At 45.1% G+C, this 18,939-nt stretch overlaps 1 protein-coding gene across 1 annotated transcript in view; it reads right to left on the bottom strand.

Moving 5' to 3' along the window:
* Positions 1–8,408: 8,408 nt before the first annotated feature.
* The window catches only part of LOC121001571 (zinc finger protein 260-like), a 79,343-nt gene continuing 68,812 nt past the window's right edge, over positions 8,409–18,939 (bottom strand). The window contains exons 9-10 of the mRNA XM_040432716.1: positions 10,104–11,529; positions 8,409–8,478 (exon numbers count right to left, since the gene is read on the bottom strand). Of these exons, the coding sequence (XP_040288650.1) occupies positions 8,409–8,478; positions 10,104–11,529 (1,496 nt within the window). The remainder of the gene's footprint in view (positions 8,479–10,103; positions 11,530–18,939) is intronic.

Raw genomic sequence — 18,939 nt, 5'->3', positions numbered from 1 at the left:
GGTATATCTTTAAAGAATAAATCAAGGCAACTGGACATAGAGAACTTGACTAGAGAAGAAAGGAGGGCGGTTACATCCCTGAAGAAAGACACAAACATCACCACCCTCCCTGCGGATAAAGGAAGATGCACGGTTGTACTTAATACATCTGACTACGATGCCAGGTTGACCACACTCCTGGATGATAACAACACATATGAGGCCCTAAGACGAGACCCAACCAGTGGCTACAAAAAGAAGGTTATAGAACTACTACAACAACTAGAAAAGGACAAAATCATTGATCGGGCCATGTATCATCGCCTCTACCCTGGGAAAGCCCCTCCATGTATTTATGGACTTCCTAAGATACATAAGGACGGGACCCCTCTCAGGCCAAATGTCAGCAGCATCAACTCTGTGACCTACAATGTGGCAAAATACTAGCCAGAATCCTAGCGCCCTTGGTTGGAAACACACAGCATCACATAAAGAACTCTCAGGATTTCACCACCAAAATCGAGAACTTTGTATTGTGCACAGAAGAAACAATGGTCTCCTATGATGTTACATCCCTCTTCACCTGCATACCCACTACAGAGGCAATTGAAACAGTCAGGAAACAGTTGCTACTAGACAACACCTTAGGCTACAGAACTTAGCCCAGACCAAGTGTGTGCCTTTCTGGACCTTTGTCTGAGTGCCACCTACTTCAAGTATAAGGACAAGTTCTACAAGCAAAAACATGGCTGTGCTATGGGATCGCATGTCTCACCTATTGTAGCGAACTTGTATATGGAGGAAGTAGAAAGGAAAGCCCTGACTACTTTAACATAGTAACATAACATAGTACATAAGGCCGAAAAAAGACATTTGTCCATCCAGTTCGGCCTGTTATCCTGCAAGTTGATCCAGAGGAAGGCAAAAAAAAAACCTGTGAGGTAGAAGCCAATTTTCCTCACTTTAGGGGAATAAAAAATTCCTTCCCGACTCCAATCAGAATAACTCCCTGGATCAACGACCCCTCTCTAGTAGCCATAGCCTGTAATATTATTACACTCCAGGCCCCTCCTTGAATTCCTTTATTGTACTCACCTTCACCACCTCCTCAGGCACAGAGTTCCATAGTCTCACTGCTCTTACTGTAAAGAGTCCATAGTCTCACCGCTCTTACCGTAAAGAGTCCATAGTCTCACTGCTCTTACAGTACAGAGTCCATAGTCTCACTGCTCTTACAGTAAAGAGTCCATAGTCTCACTGCTCTTACAGTAAAGAGTCCATAGTCTCGCTGCTCTTACAGTATAGAGTCCATAGTCTCACTGCTCTTACAGTAAAGAGTCCATAGTCTCACTGCTCTTACAGTAATGAGTCCATAGTCTCACTGCTCTTACAGTATAGAGTCCATAGTCTCACTGCTCTTACAGTAAAGAGTCCATAGTCTCACTGCTCTTACAGTAAAGAGTCCATAGTCTCACTTCTCTTACAGTATAGAGTCCATAGTCTCACTGCTCTTACAGTGAAGAGTCCATAGTCTCACTGCTCTTACAGTATAGAGTCCACAGTCTCACTGCTCTTACAGTAAAGAGTCCATAGTCTCACTGCTCTTACAGTAAAGAGTCCATAGTCTCACTGCTCTTACAGTATAGAGTCCATAGTCTCACTGCTCTTACAGTAAAGAGTCCACAGTCTCACTGATCTTAAAGTATAGAGTCCATAGTCTCACTGCTCTTACAGTAAAGAGTCCATAGTCTCACTGCTCTTACAGTATAGAGTCCATAGTCTCACTGCTCTTACAGTATAGAGTACATAGTCTCGCTGCTCTTACAGTAAAGAGTCCATAGTCTCACTGCTCTTACAGTAAAGAGTCCATAGTCTCACTGCTCTTACAGTAATGAGTCCATAGTCTCACTGCTCTTACAGTATAGAGTCCATAGTCTCACTGCTCTTACAGTAAAGAGTCCACAGTCTCACTGATCTTAAAGTATACAGTCCATAGTCTCACTGCTCTTACAGTATAGAGTCCATAGTCTCACTGCTCTTACAGTATAGAGTCCATAGTCTCACTGCTCTTACAGTAAAGAGTCCATAGTCTCACTGCTCTTACAGTATAGAGTCCATAGTCTCACTGCTCTTACAGTATAGAGTCCATAGTCTCACTGCTCTTACAGTAAAGAGTCCATAGTCTCACTGCTCTTACAGTAAAGAGTCCATAGTCTCACTGCTCTTACAGTAAAGAGTCCATAGTCTCACTGCTCTTACAGTAAAGAGTCCATAGTCTCACTGCTCTTACAGTAAAGAGTCCATAGTCTCACTGATCTTACAGTATAGAGTCCATAGTCTCACTGCTCTTACCGTAAAGAGTCCATAGTCTCACTGCTCTTACAGTAAAGAGTCCACAGTCTCACTGCTCTTACAGTAAAGAGTCCATAGTCTCACTGATCTTACAGTATAGAGTCCATAGTCTCACTGCTCTTACCGTAAAGAGTCCATAGTCTCACTGCTCTTACCGTAAAGAATCCTCTTCTATGTTTGTGTACAAACCTTCTTTCCTCCAGACGCAGAGGATGTCCCCTCGTCACAGTCCTGGGGATAAATAGATGATGGGATAGATCTCTGTACTGACCCCTGATATATTTATACATAGTAATTAGATCTTCCCTCAGTCGTCTTTTTTTCTAAAGTGAATAACCCTAATTTTGATAATCTTTCAAGGGAATTACACCGAGTCATTGGTTCAGATATGTGGATGATATTTGGGTTAAAATTCATAAACAAGAGTTACAGGCTTTCACCGGCCACATCAACTCAGTGGATCATAACATCAATTTCACGCGGGAAGATATGCAGAACAACAAACTGGCGTTTCTGGACTGTCTTATAACAGTGGAAGAGGGAAGGAAGCTGGGAATAGAGGTCTATCAAAAAACAACACACACAGACCAGTACCTGCTATTTGATTCCCACCATCCTCTAGACCACAAACTGGGAGTCATCCAGACTCTACACCACCGGGCAGAGAAAATCCCCACTAGCACAGAGGCCAATGCGAGGGAATTCAAACACCTCAGAGGGACACTTAAAACTTGTGGGTATCCAGATTGGGCCTTTGTCAAAACAGAAGGAAGGAGAAGAAAGAGCACCAAGACGACCAGTGAGGGCGAGAAGCATGACAGATGCAAGAATATGGTTATCCCATATGTAGCTGGGGTGTCTGAGAAACTCAAAAGGATTTTTAATAAACATCACATCCCTGTCTGCTTTAAACCCAGCAACACACTGAGGCAACAACTGGTTCACCCCAAAGACCCAACGCCTAACCACAAGATGGACAACATTGTGTACGCAATGAGGAATGCTCAGAACTGTATATCGGCGAAACAACAACTACATCAGCGTATGTCTCAGTATAGAAGAGCCAAAACCTCTGGTCAAGATTCAGCCGTGTACTTACATCTAAAAGAAAAAGGTCGCACCTTTGAAGACAGTCAAGTACGTGTTTTGGATAAGGAGGCCGATTGGTACAAACGAGGTGTGAAGGAGGCCATCTACGTGAAATGGAGAAGCCAAGCTTAAATAGAGGCGAGGCGGGGGGGGGGGGGGGTTAGACATCTATTGTCTGCCACATACAATGCTGTCTTGACACCTTTTTCTGGGATGTCTTTATCACCTACTGACTCTAATTAGGATAATGGAATCAACACCTTTGACCCCATGCTGGGTATAATGACCTCTGACCCCATGCTGGGTATAATTACCAAATGTTGATTCAGTTACATATTTATTCCCAGAGAATTCTTGTACAGTCACTCAGAATTGAGAAAGCTCGTTGGAAGAACGAGTGAAACGTTTTCAAGAAAACTACAGTAAGTCCAGTTGCCTTGATTTTTTCTTTACAGATATACCGTGACCTGGATAAATGAGAACCTTCACAGAGCGTAAACTGGAGACAGATCCCGAGTAAATTTCTGCATCGTTTACTTGAAACAACCTGGCCATTTTGCTACAACTTGTATTAAACAGCTCCAGCACAAGCCGAGCACTGGAAGAACCTGCCTGGAAGTCCTAAAATCCAGGATTGTGCAGCTAGCCCTGCATCTGTCACTAGTTGACATCTTTTTCTTCCTACTGCAGTCAGTGGCAGAGTGAGCCGGGAGATCATGAATATCAGACACACGTTTGTCTCAGGGGATCTGTCAGTAGTTCATGCTGCACTCAGAAATGACATAAAACTGCTGAGAGATGCCCTTTAGGTTTATGAGCAAGCCAGCAGGTGCAGAACACACCCTGTATGTCTAAAGGGTTTGTCCATAAAATAAATATAAAAAAAAAACACAACAAAAAAACAACACACAAGCACTGCACCAGCAAAGGTATTAAAACAACAAAAACGAGAACAGGACTCTTCTATTCCCGTGGTAACAGATATGAAGGCATTCCCTATGCACTCCATGTCGGCAACTGCCTCAGAGGTGAAGGGAGCATAAATAGCACGAGACCACTGGGTGATCCATCTGTGCACGTGTCACTGCTGCAGTGGCCAGCAACTGTCATGGGAGAGCATATGAAATGTCCTCACTCCTGCTCTGGCAAGGACCAAAAATGAATTGCATTTAATTAACCAGGTGCTCTCTTCTTATTTTACGCTAGTGCATAGAGACATATATCTGTAATGAGCACCCAGTACAGGTTATGCGGCCTCTGTTCCTAGACTTATCTAGACATAGTCTTCTGCTCTGCTTGCCAAGATGCACAACATCCCCATTGTTCTGCCAGTACCCCATCAGAAAAAGGCCCCACAGAAGACCTTCCTCCCATGGACCTACCTGGCTACTTGCCCTTGAATAAATAAATATATATATATATATATATAATCTGGCATCACATCATAACCTGACCCGAGTCCAACTGTATGTGGGATGAAGCTAGACAAGCTAAAGGTCTTTCAGAAGCCAATGCCACCTGATGGGATGGCTAGCTTTCGTAGTCCACTGTGACAGATGGCGGCCTTTTCAGCCACCATACAATTTCACCAGATATCAGCAAACATCCATATTTAATGAACCTGACCACAAGACTTACATGACATGGAGAGCAGACACACAATGAATGACATGGAATGATGGCTCCATATATCCCAGAAGGATTATCTCATCACTGATGGAGACAACACGATGACCACTGCTGGGTGCACAGCATCAGGAATCTCCAGCTATTTTAGTTAGGCTACTTTCACACCTCTGATGTGAAACCCTGTCATGGCCGTTCCGGCAGACAAGCAGAGGATCGGCCGGACACAAACCGCAGCATGCAGCGGTTTCTGTTCAGCCGGAATGCGTACACACTGCCCATGCGCCCTACATTCATTTCAATGGGGCTGCTGAAAATAGTCGAGCGGTGGCTCGACTATTTCCGTTTGCCCCATAGAAATGAATAGGAGCAGGGGCCGCATGTGCGCGGTGCGCTCCCATTCACTTGTATAGAGGCAGCGCTTGGTGGTGGACGGACCCCGGAAAACCAGGGGTCCTCCAGCCACAGGTTCCCCCCCTATTTCCTCCTTGTAGGTGCTGGTCCCAGAGGTGGGACCCGCACCTATCAGACTATGGGGACCTATCCTAGCAATATGCCCCCATTGTATGTGATAGGCATACCCCTTTCAGATGCTTCTTGCCTCACACACAGCTATCAATAAAGGGGTATTCCCACCTTGTAAAGAGATGGGGTATCCTAGTATATGTCCTCCCTTTATGATCAGTGGAGGACTGACAGCTTTGGGTTGCTCTTATAGCCACTATCTAAGTGCCCTCCAAGTCTTAAACCTTTCACCCCTATAGAGGAATCTGGTCTCTGTTGCAGAGAAACCACCAAACGTCTACCTCTTGGACTAGTCTCCCCTTAGTGAAAGCTGACCCAGGCTAGGTCCAGGTAGTATATACAGTGGGATGCGAAAGTTTGGGCAACCTTGTTAATCGTCATGATTTTCCTGTATAAATCGTTGGTTGTTACGATAAAAAATGTCAGTTAAATATATCATATAGGAGACACACACAGTGATATCTGAGAAGTGAAATGAAGTTTATTGGATTTACAGAAAGTGCTATAATTGTTTAAACAAAATTAGGCAGGTGCATAAATTTGGGCACCACAAAAAAGAAATGAAATCAATATTTAGTAGATCCTCCTTTTGCAGAAATGACAGCCTCTAAACGCTTCCTGTAGGTTCCAATGAGAGTCTGGATTCTGGTTGAAGGTATTTTGGACCTTTCCTCTTTACAAAACCTCTTTAGTTCATTCAGGTTTGATGGCTTCCGAACATGGACAGCTCTCTCTAAGTCACACCACAGATTTTCTATTATATCCAGGTCTGGGGACTGAGATGGCCATTCCAGAACGTTGTACTTGTTCCTCTCCATAAATGCCTTAGTGGATTTTGAGCAGTGTTTAGGGTCGTTGTCTTGTTGAAAGATCCAGCCCCGGCGCAGCTTCAGCTTTGTCACCGATTCCTGGACATTGGTCTTCAGAATCTGCTGATACTGAGTGGAATCCATGCGTCCCTCAACTTTGACAAGATTCCCAGTCCCTGCACTGGCCACACAGCATGATGGAACCACCACCATATTGTACTGTAGGTAGCAGGTGTTTTTCTTGGAATGCTGTGTTCTTTTTCCTCCATGCAGAACGCCCCTTGTTATGGCCAAATAACTACATTTTAGTTTCATCAGTCCACAGCACCTTATTCCACAATGAAGCTGGCTTGTCCAAATGTGCTTTAGCCCACCTCAAGCGGAGAAAAGGCTTCCTCTGCATCACTCTTGCATACAGCATCTCCTTGTGTAAAGTGCGCCCAATGGTTGGACAATGCACAGTGACTCCATCTGCAGCAAGATGATGTTGTAGGTCTTTGGTGCTGGTCTGTGGGTTGACTCTGACTGTTCTCACCATTCGTCGCTTCTGTCTATCCGAGATTTTTCTTGGTCTGCCACTTCGAGCCTTAACTTGAACTGAGCCTGTGGTCTTCCATTTCCTCAATATGTTCCTAACTGTGGAAACAGAAGCTGAAATCTCTGAGACAGCTTTCTGTATCCTTCCCCTAAACCATGATGGGGAACAATCTTTGTCTTCAGGTCATTTGAGAGTTGTTTTGAGACCCCCATGTTGCTGCTCTTCAGAGAAAATTAAAAGAGGAGGGAAACTTACAATTGACCCCCTTAAATACTCTTTCTCATATTTGGATTCACCTGTGTATGTAGGTCAGGGGTCACTAAGCTTACCAAGCCAATGTGAGTTCCAATAATTAGTTCTAAAGGTTTTGGAATCAATAAAATGACAACAGTGCCCAAATGTATGCACCGGCCTAATTCTGTATAAACAATTATAGCACTTTCTGTAAATCCAATAAACTTCATTTCACTTCTCAAATATCACTGTGTGTGTCTCCTATATGATATAATTAACTGACATTTTTTATCGTAACCACCAACGATTTATACAGGAAAATCATGACGATTAACAAGGTTGCCGAATCTTTCGCATCCCACTGTAGAATTGTTCTACAAAATCTTATGCATAAAATATGGAGCACTAAACCATTCCAGGCTGAGCACACCAGGCGTACCTAAAACTACAAGACTGTAAACCGCTGATTTCGCCATTGATTTCTCTGAACTAAAGCAGTTCTGCCAAGAAAAAATAAAATTCTGCCGGCAGCAACACACTGAGCAAAAATATAAATGCAACCCTTTCGGTTTTGCTCCCATTTTGCATGAGCTGAACTCAAAGATGTGAAACATTTTCTACAGACACAGAAGACCCATTACTCTCAAATATTGTTCACAAATCTGTCTAGATTTGCGTTAGTGAGCGCTTCTCCTCTGCCGAGATAATCCATCCCACCTCACAGGTGTGGCATATCAAGGTGCTGATTAGACAGCATGAATAGTGCACAGTTTTGCCTTACTGGGGGAAGGAGGAAGTCAGAAAACCAGTCAGTATCTGGTGTGGCCACCATTTGCCTCACGCAGTGGAGCACATCTCCGTGGCATAGAGTTGATCAGGTTGTTGATTGTGGCCTGTGGAATGTTGTCAACTCCTCTTCAATAGCCGTGTGAAGTTGCAGAATATTGGCAGGAACACGCTGTCGTATACGCCGATCCAGAGCATCCCAAACATGCTCAATGGGTGACATGTCCGGTGAGTATGCTGCCATGCAAGAACTGGGATGTTTTCAGCTTCCAGGAACTGTGTCCAGATCCCTGCAATATAGGGCCGTGCATCATCATGCTGCACCATGAGGTGATGGTCATGGATAACGGCACAACAATGGGCCTCAGGATCTCGTCACGGTATCTTTGTGCATTCAAAATGCCAACCTGTGTTCGTTGTCCATAACATACGCCTGCCCATACCATAACCCCACCGCCACCATGGGCCACTCAATCCAAAACATTGACATCAGCAATCCGCTCGCCCACACAACGCCATACACGCTGTCTGCCATCTGCCCTAAACAGTGAAAACCGGGACTCATCCGTGAACAGAACGCCTCTCCAACGTGCCAGACGCCATCAAATGTGAGCATTTGCCCACTCAAGTCGGTTACGACGATGAACAGCAGTCAGGTCCAGACCCCGATGAGGACGACGAGCATGCAGATAAGCTTCCCTGAGACGGTTCTGACAGTTTGTGCAGAAATTCTTTGGTTATGCAGATTGTTGCTGCAGCCATCCGGGTGGAAGGTCTCAGACGATCATGGAGGTGAACATGCTGGATGTGGAGGTCCTGGGCTGGTGTGGTTACACATGGTCTGCAGTTGTGAGGCCGGTTGGATGTACTGCCAAAATCTCTGAAACGCCTTTGGAGATGGCTTATGGTAGAAAAATGAACATTCATAGCACGGGCAACAGCTCCGGTAGACATTGCCGCAGTCAGCATGCCAATTGCACGCTCCCTCAAACGTTGCGACATCTGTGGCATTGTGCTGTGTGATCAAACTGCACATTTCAGAGTGGCCTTTTATTGTGGGCAGTCTAAGGCACACCTGTGCAATATTCATGCTTCTAATCAGCACCTTGATATGCCACACCTGTGAGGTGGGATGGATTATCTCGGCAAAGGAGAAGCGCTCACTAACACAGATCTAGACAGATATGTGAACAATATTTGAGAGTAATGGGTCTTTTGTGTCTGTAGAAAATGTTTCAGATCTTTGAGTTCAGCTCATGCAAAATGGGAGCAAAACCAAAAGTGTTGTGTTTATATTTTTGCTCAGGGTAGTTAATGGTATCTACTGTATGATCCTTCAATAAATATATTTTATTCGTAACAGTTTACTGGGGAAATTGTTCTCATTAATAAGACTGTGATATTCTCAATCCAAGAGTTTTGTGGACGGTTATGGATGCTGGTTCAGGCCATGTACATACAACATCGATCACTAGGATCCCACCAGAAATCTTGCTGTGTTAAGCAGTAATGGTTATCCGGAGGCAGCAGGTCCAACAGGGAGCTCACATCAGCCATATTTCCTACAGCGTTACAATGTCTTCTCCCCTTTGGTGTGAATTCTCTGATGTATAACAAGACTTGATTCATATATAAAACATTTCCCACATTCTAGACATGAATATGTCTTCTCCAAGTGAACATTTAGATGTTCCACAAGACTCGACTTCTGATGAAAACATTTCCCACATTCAAGACACAAAAACTGCTTCACTTCAGAGTGACTTTTGAGATGGTCAACAAGATCTTCTTTAAGGGTAAAACATATCCCACATTCTGAGCATGAATACGGCTTCTCTCTGGTGTGAATTTTCTGATGAGTAAACAGGCTTGATCTGTGGTTAAAACATTTCCCACATTCTGAACATGAAAACGGCTTCTCCGTAGCATGAGTTTTCTGATGAGTAACGAGGATTGATCTCTGGTTAAAACATTTCCCACATTCTATACACAAATATGGCCTCTCCCCTGTGTGAATTCTCAGATGTATAACAAGACTCGCTTTCGTGCTAAAACATTTCCCACATTCTGAGCATGGATATGACTTCTCTCCTGTGTGAACATTCTCATGTTTAACAAGAGATGATTTCTGTTTAAAACACTTTCCACATTCAGGGCATGAATACGGATTCTCCCCTGTGTGAATCCGATAATGTAGAACAAGACTTGATTTATGTATATAACATTTCCCACATTTTGAACATGAATACGACTTCTCCGTAGAATGAGTATTCTGATGAGCAACGAGGCTTGATCTCTGGTTAAAACATTTCCCACATTCTATACACAAAAATGGCTTCTCCCCTGTGTGAATTCTCAGATGTATAACAAGACTCGCTTTCCTTCTAAAACATTTCCCACATTCTGAGCATGAATATGACTTCTTCCCTGTGTGAACATTCTGATGATTAAGAAGAGTTGATTTCTGTTTAAAACACCTTCCACATTCGGAGCATGAATACGGCTTCTCCTCGGTGTGAATATTCTGATGTTTAACAAGGATAGATCTCTGGTTAAAACACTTCCCACATTCTGAACAAGAATAAGGCCTCTCCCCAGTGTGAATTTTCTGATGTCTAACAAGACTTGATTTCTGGACAAAGCATTTCCCACAATGTGTACATGAATAAGGCTTCTCCCCTTTGTGAGTGCTGCGATGTTTGATAAGAGCTAATTTCTCCTTAAAACACTTCCCACATTCTGAACAAGAATAAGGCCTCTCCCCAGTGTGAATTCTCTGATGTCTAACAAGACTTGATTTCTGGAGAAAGCATTTCCCACAATGTGTACATGAATAAGACTTCTCCCCTTTGTGAGTGCTGCGATGTTTCATAAGAGCTAATATCTGCTTAAAACACTTTCCACATTGAGAGCATGAATATGACTTCTCCTCTGAATGAATATTAAGATGTCCCACAAGACTTGATTTTTGTCGAAAACATTTCCCACATTTTGGACATGAAAATGACTTCTCCCTGTGAGTTGTCAGATGGTCAACAAGATTTGACTTATGTGTAAAACATTTTCCACATTCTGAGCATAAATACGGCTTCTCCCCTGTATGAATCTTCTGATGTTTAACAAGGATTGATCTCTGACTGAAACATTGTCCACATTCTGAACATGAATATGGCTTCTCTCCTGTGTGACACCTCTGATGCTTTGTTAGACTCGATTTAAGACTAAAACAACTTCCACAGACTAAACATGAATATTGCTTCACTCCTGTGTGAATCCGCTTATGTCTCTCAAGATAACTTTTAAGCTTAAAACTCTTCCCACATTCCAGGCAGGAGAATGGCTTCTCTCCTGTGTGAATTCTTTGATGTCCAACAAGAGTGAGTTTCCTAGTAAATGATTTCCCACAGTCTGAACATGAATATCGCCTTTTAGCTGTGTGAATTTTTCTGCGCATTGAAAGATTAAATTTATTTTTTAAATGTTTCCCATATTCGGAACATGTAAAAAGTGTACCCCGTTTATGTGCAGTTCTTTTTTTCACGATCTGTGAATGATTAACGTCAACTTCATAACAAGGTGAATAGTCCTCACCTAAAAAAAAAAAAGAAAAAAAATATTATAGTCTATCATTTCTACGAGAAAAATGGACAAATACAATGGTTAAACTTGAAGAATTAATCAGTCACCAGGAAATCAGGCAGCATTCCCTGTGGAATACCGAGACAGCCGTCAGTCACTGCTAGTTGTACACAGAGGAGGTACGATCAGTGATTGATTCCTTTAAGTGAATGGAACGAGCAGTTGTAGTTACACTGTGCCGCGAATAAAAGCGGGACGATGAGCAGGGAATTTTGAAGCAGATGCTACTTTTTCAAAAAGCTGATTATGGGGTGCTGGAATGACCTATCTTAAGGAGTTCTCATCAATACTGCACAACCCCTTTAAGTTAAAAAAAAAAATTGTTTTAAATAAATAGATTACAAGTTTTGGTGACTTTCCCACAAAATGATACAAAAATCTGCTCATCTCCTCACCTTCTAACACACGCTGCCTGCAGATTACATGGTGACAGGTTCTCTTTATATATAATCTGCTCAGCTCCTCCTGCTCTATAACACTCTGCCTGCAGATTACATGGTGACAGGTTCTCTTTATATATAATCTGCTCAGCTCCTCCTGCTCTATAACACTCTGCCTGCAGATTACATGGTGACAGGTTCTCTTTATATATATATATATATAATCTGCTCAGCTCCTCCTGCTCTATAACACGCTGCCTGCAGATTACATGGTGACAGGTTCTCTTTATATATATATATATATAATCTGCTCAGCTCCTCCTGCTCTATAACACGCTGCCTGCAGATTACATGGTGACAGGTTCTCTTTATATATAATCTGCTCAGCTCCTCCTGCTCTATAACACTCTGCCTGCAGATTACATGGTGACAGGTTCTCTTTATATATAATCTGCTCAGCTCCTCCTGCTCTATAACACACTGCCTGCAGATTACATGGTACCAGGTTCTCTTTATATATAATCTGCTCAGCTCCTCCTGCTCTATAACACGCTGCCTGCAGATTACACGGTGACAGGTTCTCTTTATATATAATCTGCTCAGATCCTCCTGCTCTATAACACACTGCCTGCAGATTACACGGTGACAGGTTCTCTGTATATATAATCTGCTCAGCTCCTCCTGCTCTATAACATGCTGCCTGCAGATTACACGTTGACAGGTTCTCTGTATATATAATCTGCTCAGCTCCTCCTGCTCTATAACAGGAGGCCTGCAGCTTGTCATTAGGGACTGGCCGTAGGATTAACACCTTCTGCCCGACCTGAAAGCTGCGGTCCCTGGCCCCCTTATCGTACCATCTGCGCTGTCGTTGTTGGGCCGCTTGGAGGTTAGTACGTACCGTCTGGGTCAGAGCCTCCAAGCGTTCCCTAAACTCCAGCACGTATGGGACAATAGGGGTACCATTCGTAGTTACCCCTCCCTCCCAGTGTTCTCTGATAAGGTCTAAGGGGCCCCTCACTCTCCTCCCGAACAATAATTCAAAAGGGGAGAATCCCGTGGATTCTTGGGGTACTTCCCTATAGGCAAAGAGCAAGTGGGGCAAAAACCGTTCCCAGTCTTTTTGAGTGTCTATGAACGTGCGGATCATCTGTTTAAGTGTTCCGTTAAACCGTTCACAGAGCCCGTTGGATTGGGGGTGGTAGGCGGAGTTTAAGATCGGTTTCACCCCACACACTTTCCAGAGTTGGTGGGTGACCTCTGCAGTGAACTGGCTGCCCCTATCCGAAATAATCTCCTGGGGAAATCCCCTACGGGAGAATATTCGCATAAGGGCATCGGCTATAGTCTCTGCATGTACATTGGTCAACACCACTGCCTCTGGGTATCTAGTGGCGTAGTCCACTACGGTCAAGATGTATTTCTTGCCGGAGGGACTGGGTTTCGCTAGGGGTCCTATTATGTCTACAGCTACTCGACTGAAGGGTTCTTCAATTATGGGCAGGGATCTGAGTTTGGCTTTATAGCGATCCCCTCTCTTCCCTACCCTCTGGCAGGTATCGCACGTTTGACAGTATTGTCTAATATCCTTTGAGATACCTGGCCAGAAGAAGTTCTGCGTCAGCCGATGTTTCGTTCGGCTGATTTCTAAATGCCCTGATAATGGTATATCGTGCACGATGCGCAGCAACTCTTGTCTATACTTTCGGGGTACCACTAACTGCTTAGTGGGCACGGGTATGGACCCTGCTACTACCTTCTCTGCATAGCGGTATATGAGACCTTTGTCCCAAGCATATCTCTCTCCCTCCAACCCTCCTTGGTCCTTGTTTATCCTATCTTTATATACCTGCAGGGAGGGATCTAGGGCAACCTCACTGCCAAATTCCAGGGGGGCATCCCAGGGGAGAATAGGAGGGGTGTGTGGCATATTGTTTACCTGAGCCTCAGTGTGATCGGATGGAGCCGTGGTGCGTGCTTGCTGCCGGGTAACAACCGGGTAGGCCTCTTGGATAGTTGGTTGAGGGACAAAAGCAGAGGTGAGCTCCCCCAAGTCGTTGCCCAAAATAACATCAGCGGGCAAATCCTGCATAATTCCCACCTCCACGTTTCCATGCCCTGCCCCCCAATTCAAATGCACCTTGGCAGTGGGAACTTTGTAAATTGCTCCCCCTGCCACCCGTACAGCTACACAGTCTCCGGTGAGGGTGTGCTTAGGCACCAAATGATTTCGGACCAGGGTTAACGTGGCCCCAGAGTCACGTAATCCTTGTATACTCTTCCCCTCCATGTGTACCACCTGGCGGTGCCCCTGGCGGTTGTCGGAGGCGGCTTGTATGGGGCTTACCTCGTGTAGGATCCCCAGAGGCTCTTCTATTGAGGTGACTGTGGATGTTGGGAGCACAGATTCTCTTTGGCAGCAGTGTACTGCAGCCCGATTGGGGGGAGGAGGACTGGAACCACTTCTGGCGAGGTCGGTTACGTGGGCAGTCTCTCTGGATGTGCCCCTGTTGGTTGCAGGTGTGGCAGCGGATCGGTGGTCGGGCATTGTACCTACGAGGGTACTGGTTGTGGCTCGCGGCTGGTCATGGGTGAGCCAAGGTAGTCACTGCTGGCAGAGGGGTGGTAGATCCATACGTGGTCCAGTGTGGTGTGCGTTGATCTCGCCTGGTGTCTTGGAACTCGTCAGCTAGCTTGGCTGCCTCTGGTAGGGTATGGGGTTTGCGATCTCGTACCCAATTTTGAAGTTCTGCGGTTAGTCCATTAAAAAACTGCTCCATTACTATTAACTGGAACATCTCTTCCATAGTGGTGACCCGTGCCGCTTCCATCCACCCCTTGGCGGCTCGCTGTAGTCGGTGTGCCCATTTAGTGTGTGAGTCTTTTGTTTGTTTCTTGATGTCCCGGAATTTGAGTCGGTATGCCTCAGAGGTAATGGTATACCGTGCTAGGATGGCTTGTTTGACTTTGGGATAATTCCTGACAATCTACCTGCCAGCAGGGGTACTTGGTCGGCTGGGCTGATGTCGTGTAGCTGGCACAACCTTTCGAAATCCTGTAGGTATTCGTCAATATCACTTTCTCCTTCTGTGTAATTTTTAAAAGCTTGGTAGGGAATCTTAGCTTTTCCCTGGGTAGTGCTGGTGGGCGCTGGAGCTCCTTCCCCGACTCGCTGAATAGCGTTTTGCTTAGCCACAATGTACTCGTGTACATCTGCTATCAGTCTTTCTAGTGTCTCCACGGAGGGGGTGTTTGGGTAAAAAGCTAACCTGCTATTGAGCTCTATTGTAAATTCTGTTGGCTCTGTCTCCTGTGGAGCTGCCGCAGTGGTCGCTCTGTCCCCCTCCATGAGTTCGGCCACCAGAGTAGCTTTGGTTTTGTTGCTGGCTTTTCTTCCCCTTGCTTCCAATAATTCCTTTAACGTAGTTCGTTTCAATGTTGCATAATTCGTCTCCATTCACCGTTCGTTCGAATGACTGCACATATTCTCGAACTCCGGTATATCCAAATGGCTGTTTTAACAAACTGCTGCTTTGCTGTGCTGCAAGGCTTGTATCCCGCCGCTGCCACCAATTGTTGCGGAACTTCACGGTATACCCTCAATATCTTCATTTAAATCCCCTTGTAGCTGAAGAAGCAGGTCAATAACCAAGAGACAATTTCCCCAGTGACTGGACGACACACAGTTTGGCAGTCACTGACTTTACTCGGCATGGCGCACCTGGATTCAAACTGCCAACAGCCTCATTTACATACAATACATAGATTACTATGGTACAAGGAAAAGGGGAGGTCAGACAATAGCAAGGGCTGAGACAACACCCTGCTGGGGAAACAATGGGACAGGAAAAGGGGGAGGGGAAGAGGTACAGACAAGAAAGACATTCTGTAAGTGGCGGTGTTTGCCACAGGTCCTCTTACCACATGTTGCTTTCATTTATACACTGAGCAGACGGCAGATCTCCCTTCCCTGGTCTGCGCTGCTCCAACTCTGCATTCTCCAGCTCTGCTGAGTGAGGGAGCGTCTGCCAAGCGCAGGGACAGGGAGAAGTGCACACAGCCCAGGCACTGTTATCGGCTGCTGGGGAGGACCTGGCTTTAGTCATTTACTTACAGTCCCTGGCTGTCAGTAATGTGACCCTGCACGCTGCCTGCTTCTCCGTCCTTCAACAGACAGACGGACCTGCATAGCAACAGATAGACGACCATGCCTAGCAACCCTATTTTAAGCACAGGTAAAAGTAGGCAGTACAGGGAACCAAAATGTGGAATTAAGGGGTAATTGAATGCACAGTAAAAAGTTGAAGTCCAATCATCTTAAATCTAGCGCTGTACTACTTACTACTAACTGCTTGGCATCAGGAGGCCGGGCGGGCGCTCGGATGAATGAAGCAGGCACCGGGCCTCGCTGTCATTACAGAAACAGATGCCGGCCCCCATTCACTACACAGGGACACTGTTATGGGGGGGGGGGGGGGGATCTGTGGATGACACATAAGATAAGATAAGATGCTATATATGTGTCATCCACAGACGCCCCCACAATGATCCCCCCTAACAGTGCCACCCACAGATGCCCCCCACAGATGCCCCCCTAACAGTGCCACTCACAGATCACTATTAGTTCAAAACCCACCAAAAGCACACCTTTTGGTTAAAAATATTTTTTTTCTTATTTTCCTCCTCAAAAACCTAGATGTGTCTTATTTTTTTTAATTTCAATTTAAATCTAGTAGGAGTCAGAGTCGGTTCCTTTTTTGCCGACTCCAGGAACCCAAAATTGCCTCCGACTCAGACTCCTCGACTCCGACTCCACAGCCCTGGTTAAAACCGTTTAGGCGATCTTCCCCTTCCAGAGCTACAGGCACAGCTACTTACAGTACACCAAACTCCCGAACAGCATACAAGGGAATGCCCCAAACTCCCGAACGGAACCTCACGAATAGCTGCTAGCAGACGAATAGGAAACGCACCCAAGCGGCTTACACTCCTAGCAATCAGTCTCTAACAGCATACAGTGACTCCCCCCAAGAACGAGACGAGACTCCGTGTTGAGGGTCAAGCAGTGGTCACCCAGAGCTGTGTGTTTAGTGTTCTTATATAACATTCTTACACATTAGTACCATCCACAGGGTTTTGTAAAACAACCAGTAAACACGTACAATACACTCAGACACTCCCACACAAAATCCTCCCCTCTGCCTGTGATACAATTACCTTACACAATGGGGTAATGTAATTATCACAGTTTTACACAATGTCTTCTGTCCTGGAGACAATTGGAAAGTAATCCAATTTATCTCCAAGGGCAGAGGCAAAACTCCATTAGCCACATGGTAGCAAAAGACAATAAAAGACATAAGAATATTTAACTGTGCAGCTATTGCATAAAACATAGACATTTAACCTATCCCCAGATCTGAGCGCTCAATAGATCCGAACAGCGCTCAGATGCCACAAACACAGTCAAATCGCCATGGGGTTTAAGTTTAGCATGGGCTGATGAGAGGGCCCATAATCCTGGGGCAAGAGGCTGGCAACCAGGCTTCTCCAGCACCCAGTGGCGAGGTTGGTCTATAAAGCGGGCTCTTTTTATTTGTACTTCGGTCGAGTAATCTGGGACAATAGAGATCTTGACTCCATTGATCGTAAGCTCTGGTTGATCGCAAGATTACTTTTGGGAGAATAGAATTAGAATTTTGGGAGGATACGGGCCAGGGGGGTGCGACGGTCTGGTGAGGACTCTGAGCCCATTCAACTGCATACAGGGAGGAGAGCCCTTTATCTTGAAACTTTACAGCGAGCCACTTTTCAATGAAATCAGTGGCGATCATTCCGTCCGCTTTTTCTGGAACACCGACAAGCCTGATAGAAAATCGCACTTGTTGAAATAATAAGTCGTCTGTTTTAGCACACAATGCAGCGATATTTCTTGCTGTAACTTTAGCTGCCATCTCAAGAGGCTTAGCCCTACCTTCCAACTCTGACACCCGGCGTTCCACCTCTGTAGAGCATTCTGCCACTTTATGCAGGTCATGATGTGTATTATAGAAAGGTCCTCTATAAGGCTCCCAATTTGAATACTCAGACTCTTGAGTGTGGAGTTACAGCTTGCTATTGCTGTCATTGCATATTTTAGAGTAGGCTCTGCAGTAGTGTCCTCCTGACCCTTTTTCTTATGACGTTGGTAACTATGCTGTCTGGGGATAGCTGCAGCACATGGTCTGGCTGCTCCTCATCAGAGGACATATTTATTATTGCCATCTGAGGCGGACTGGGCATCCTCTGAACCCCCTCCCCCCAGGCTGGAGGCTTGTGTGCAAACTTTTCTAATCGCTCTGCTATATCCTGGCGTGCAGCAGCCAGCTCGCTTTCGTCCTCCTCCTCTGCAGAGCCATGTTGGATCCACGCCTCTCGTTCTGGTTTCAGCGGGTTTTTGCCTTTTTTCGGCATTACGATAGTCGTGCATAGCTTGAGGTACTATCAGTGTGCATGCGGTGGTAGGGGAAAGCCAGCTGCGTTTGTGGCAGTTTATTCAGGAAAACCTACAGGATCGCAGCAGGAGCTTCTGTATGTGCGACTCACTCCATGCTCCGTCAGGCCCCATTCCACTTATCACTGTTTATAGTATAAGGACAGGAGAAAATACAGGAGAGGTGAGAACTGATTATCATCACTAGACCACCCCGCTTATCACTGTGTATAGTATAAGGAAAGGAGAGAACACAGGAGAGGTGAGAACCGATTATCATCACTAGAACACGTCGCTTATCACTGTGTATAGTATAAGGACAGGTGAGAACCCAGGAGAGATGAGAACTGATTATAATCACCACTAGAACACCCTGCTTATCACTGTTTATAGTATAAGGACAGGAGAAAATACAGGAGAGGTGAGAACTGATTATCTATTATCACTAGAACATCCTGCTTATCACTATTTATAGTATAAGGACAGGAGAAAATACAGGAGAGGTGAGAA

The sequence above is a fragment of the Bufo bufo genome, chromosome 5 (genome assembly GCF_905171765.1).
Source record: "Bufo bufo chromosome 5, aBufBuf1.1, whole genome shotgun sequence".
NCBI classification, from domain to species: domain Eukaryota; kingdom Metazoa; phylum Chordata; class Amphibia; order Anura; family Bufonidae; genus Bufo; species Bufo bufo.
This window is presented reverse-complemented; position numbering and strand designations above follow the sequence as displayed.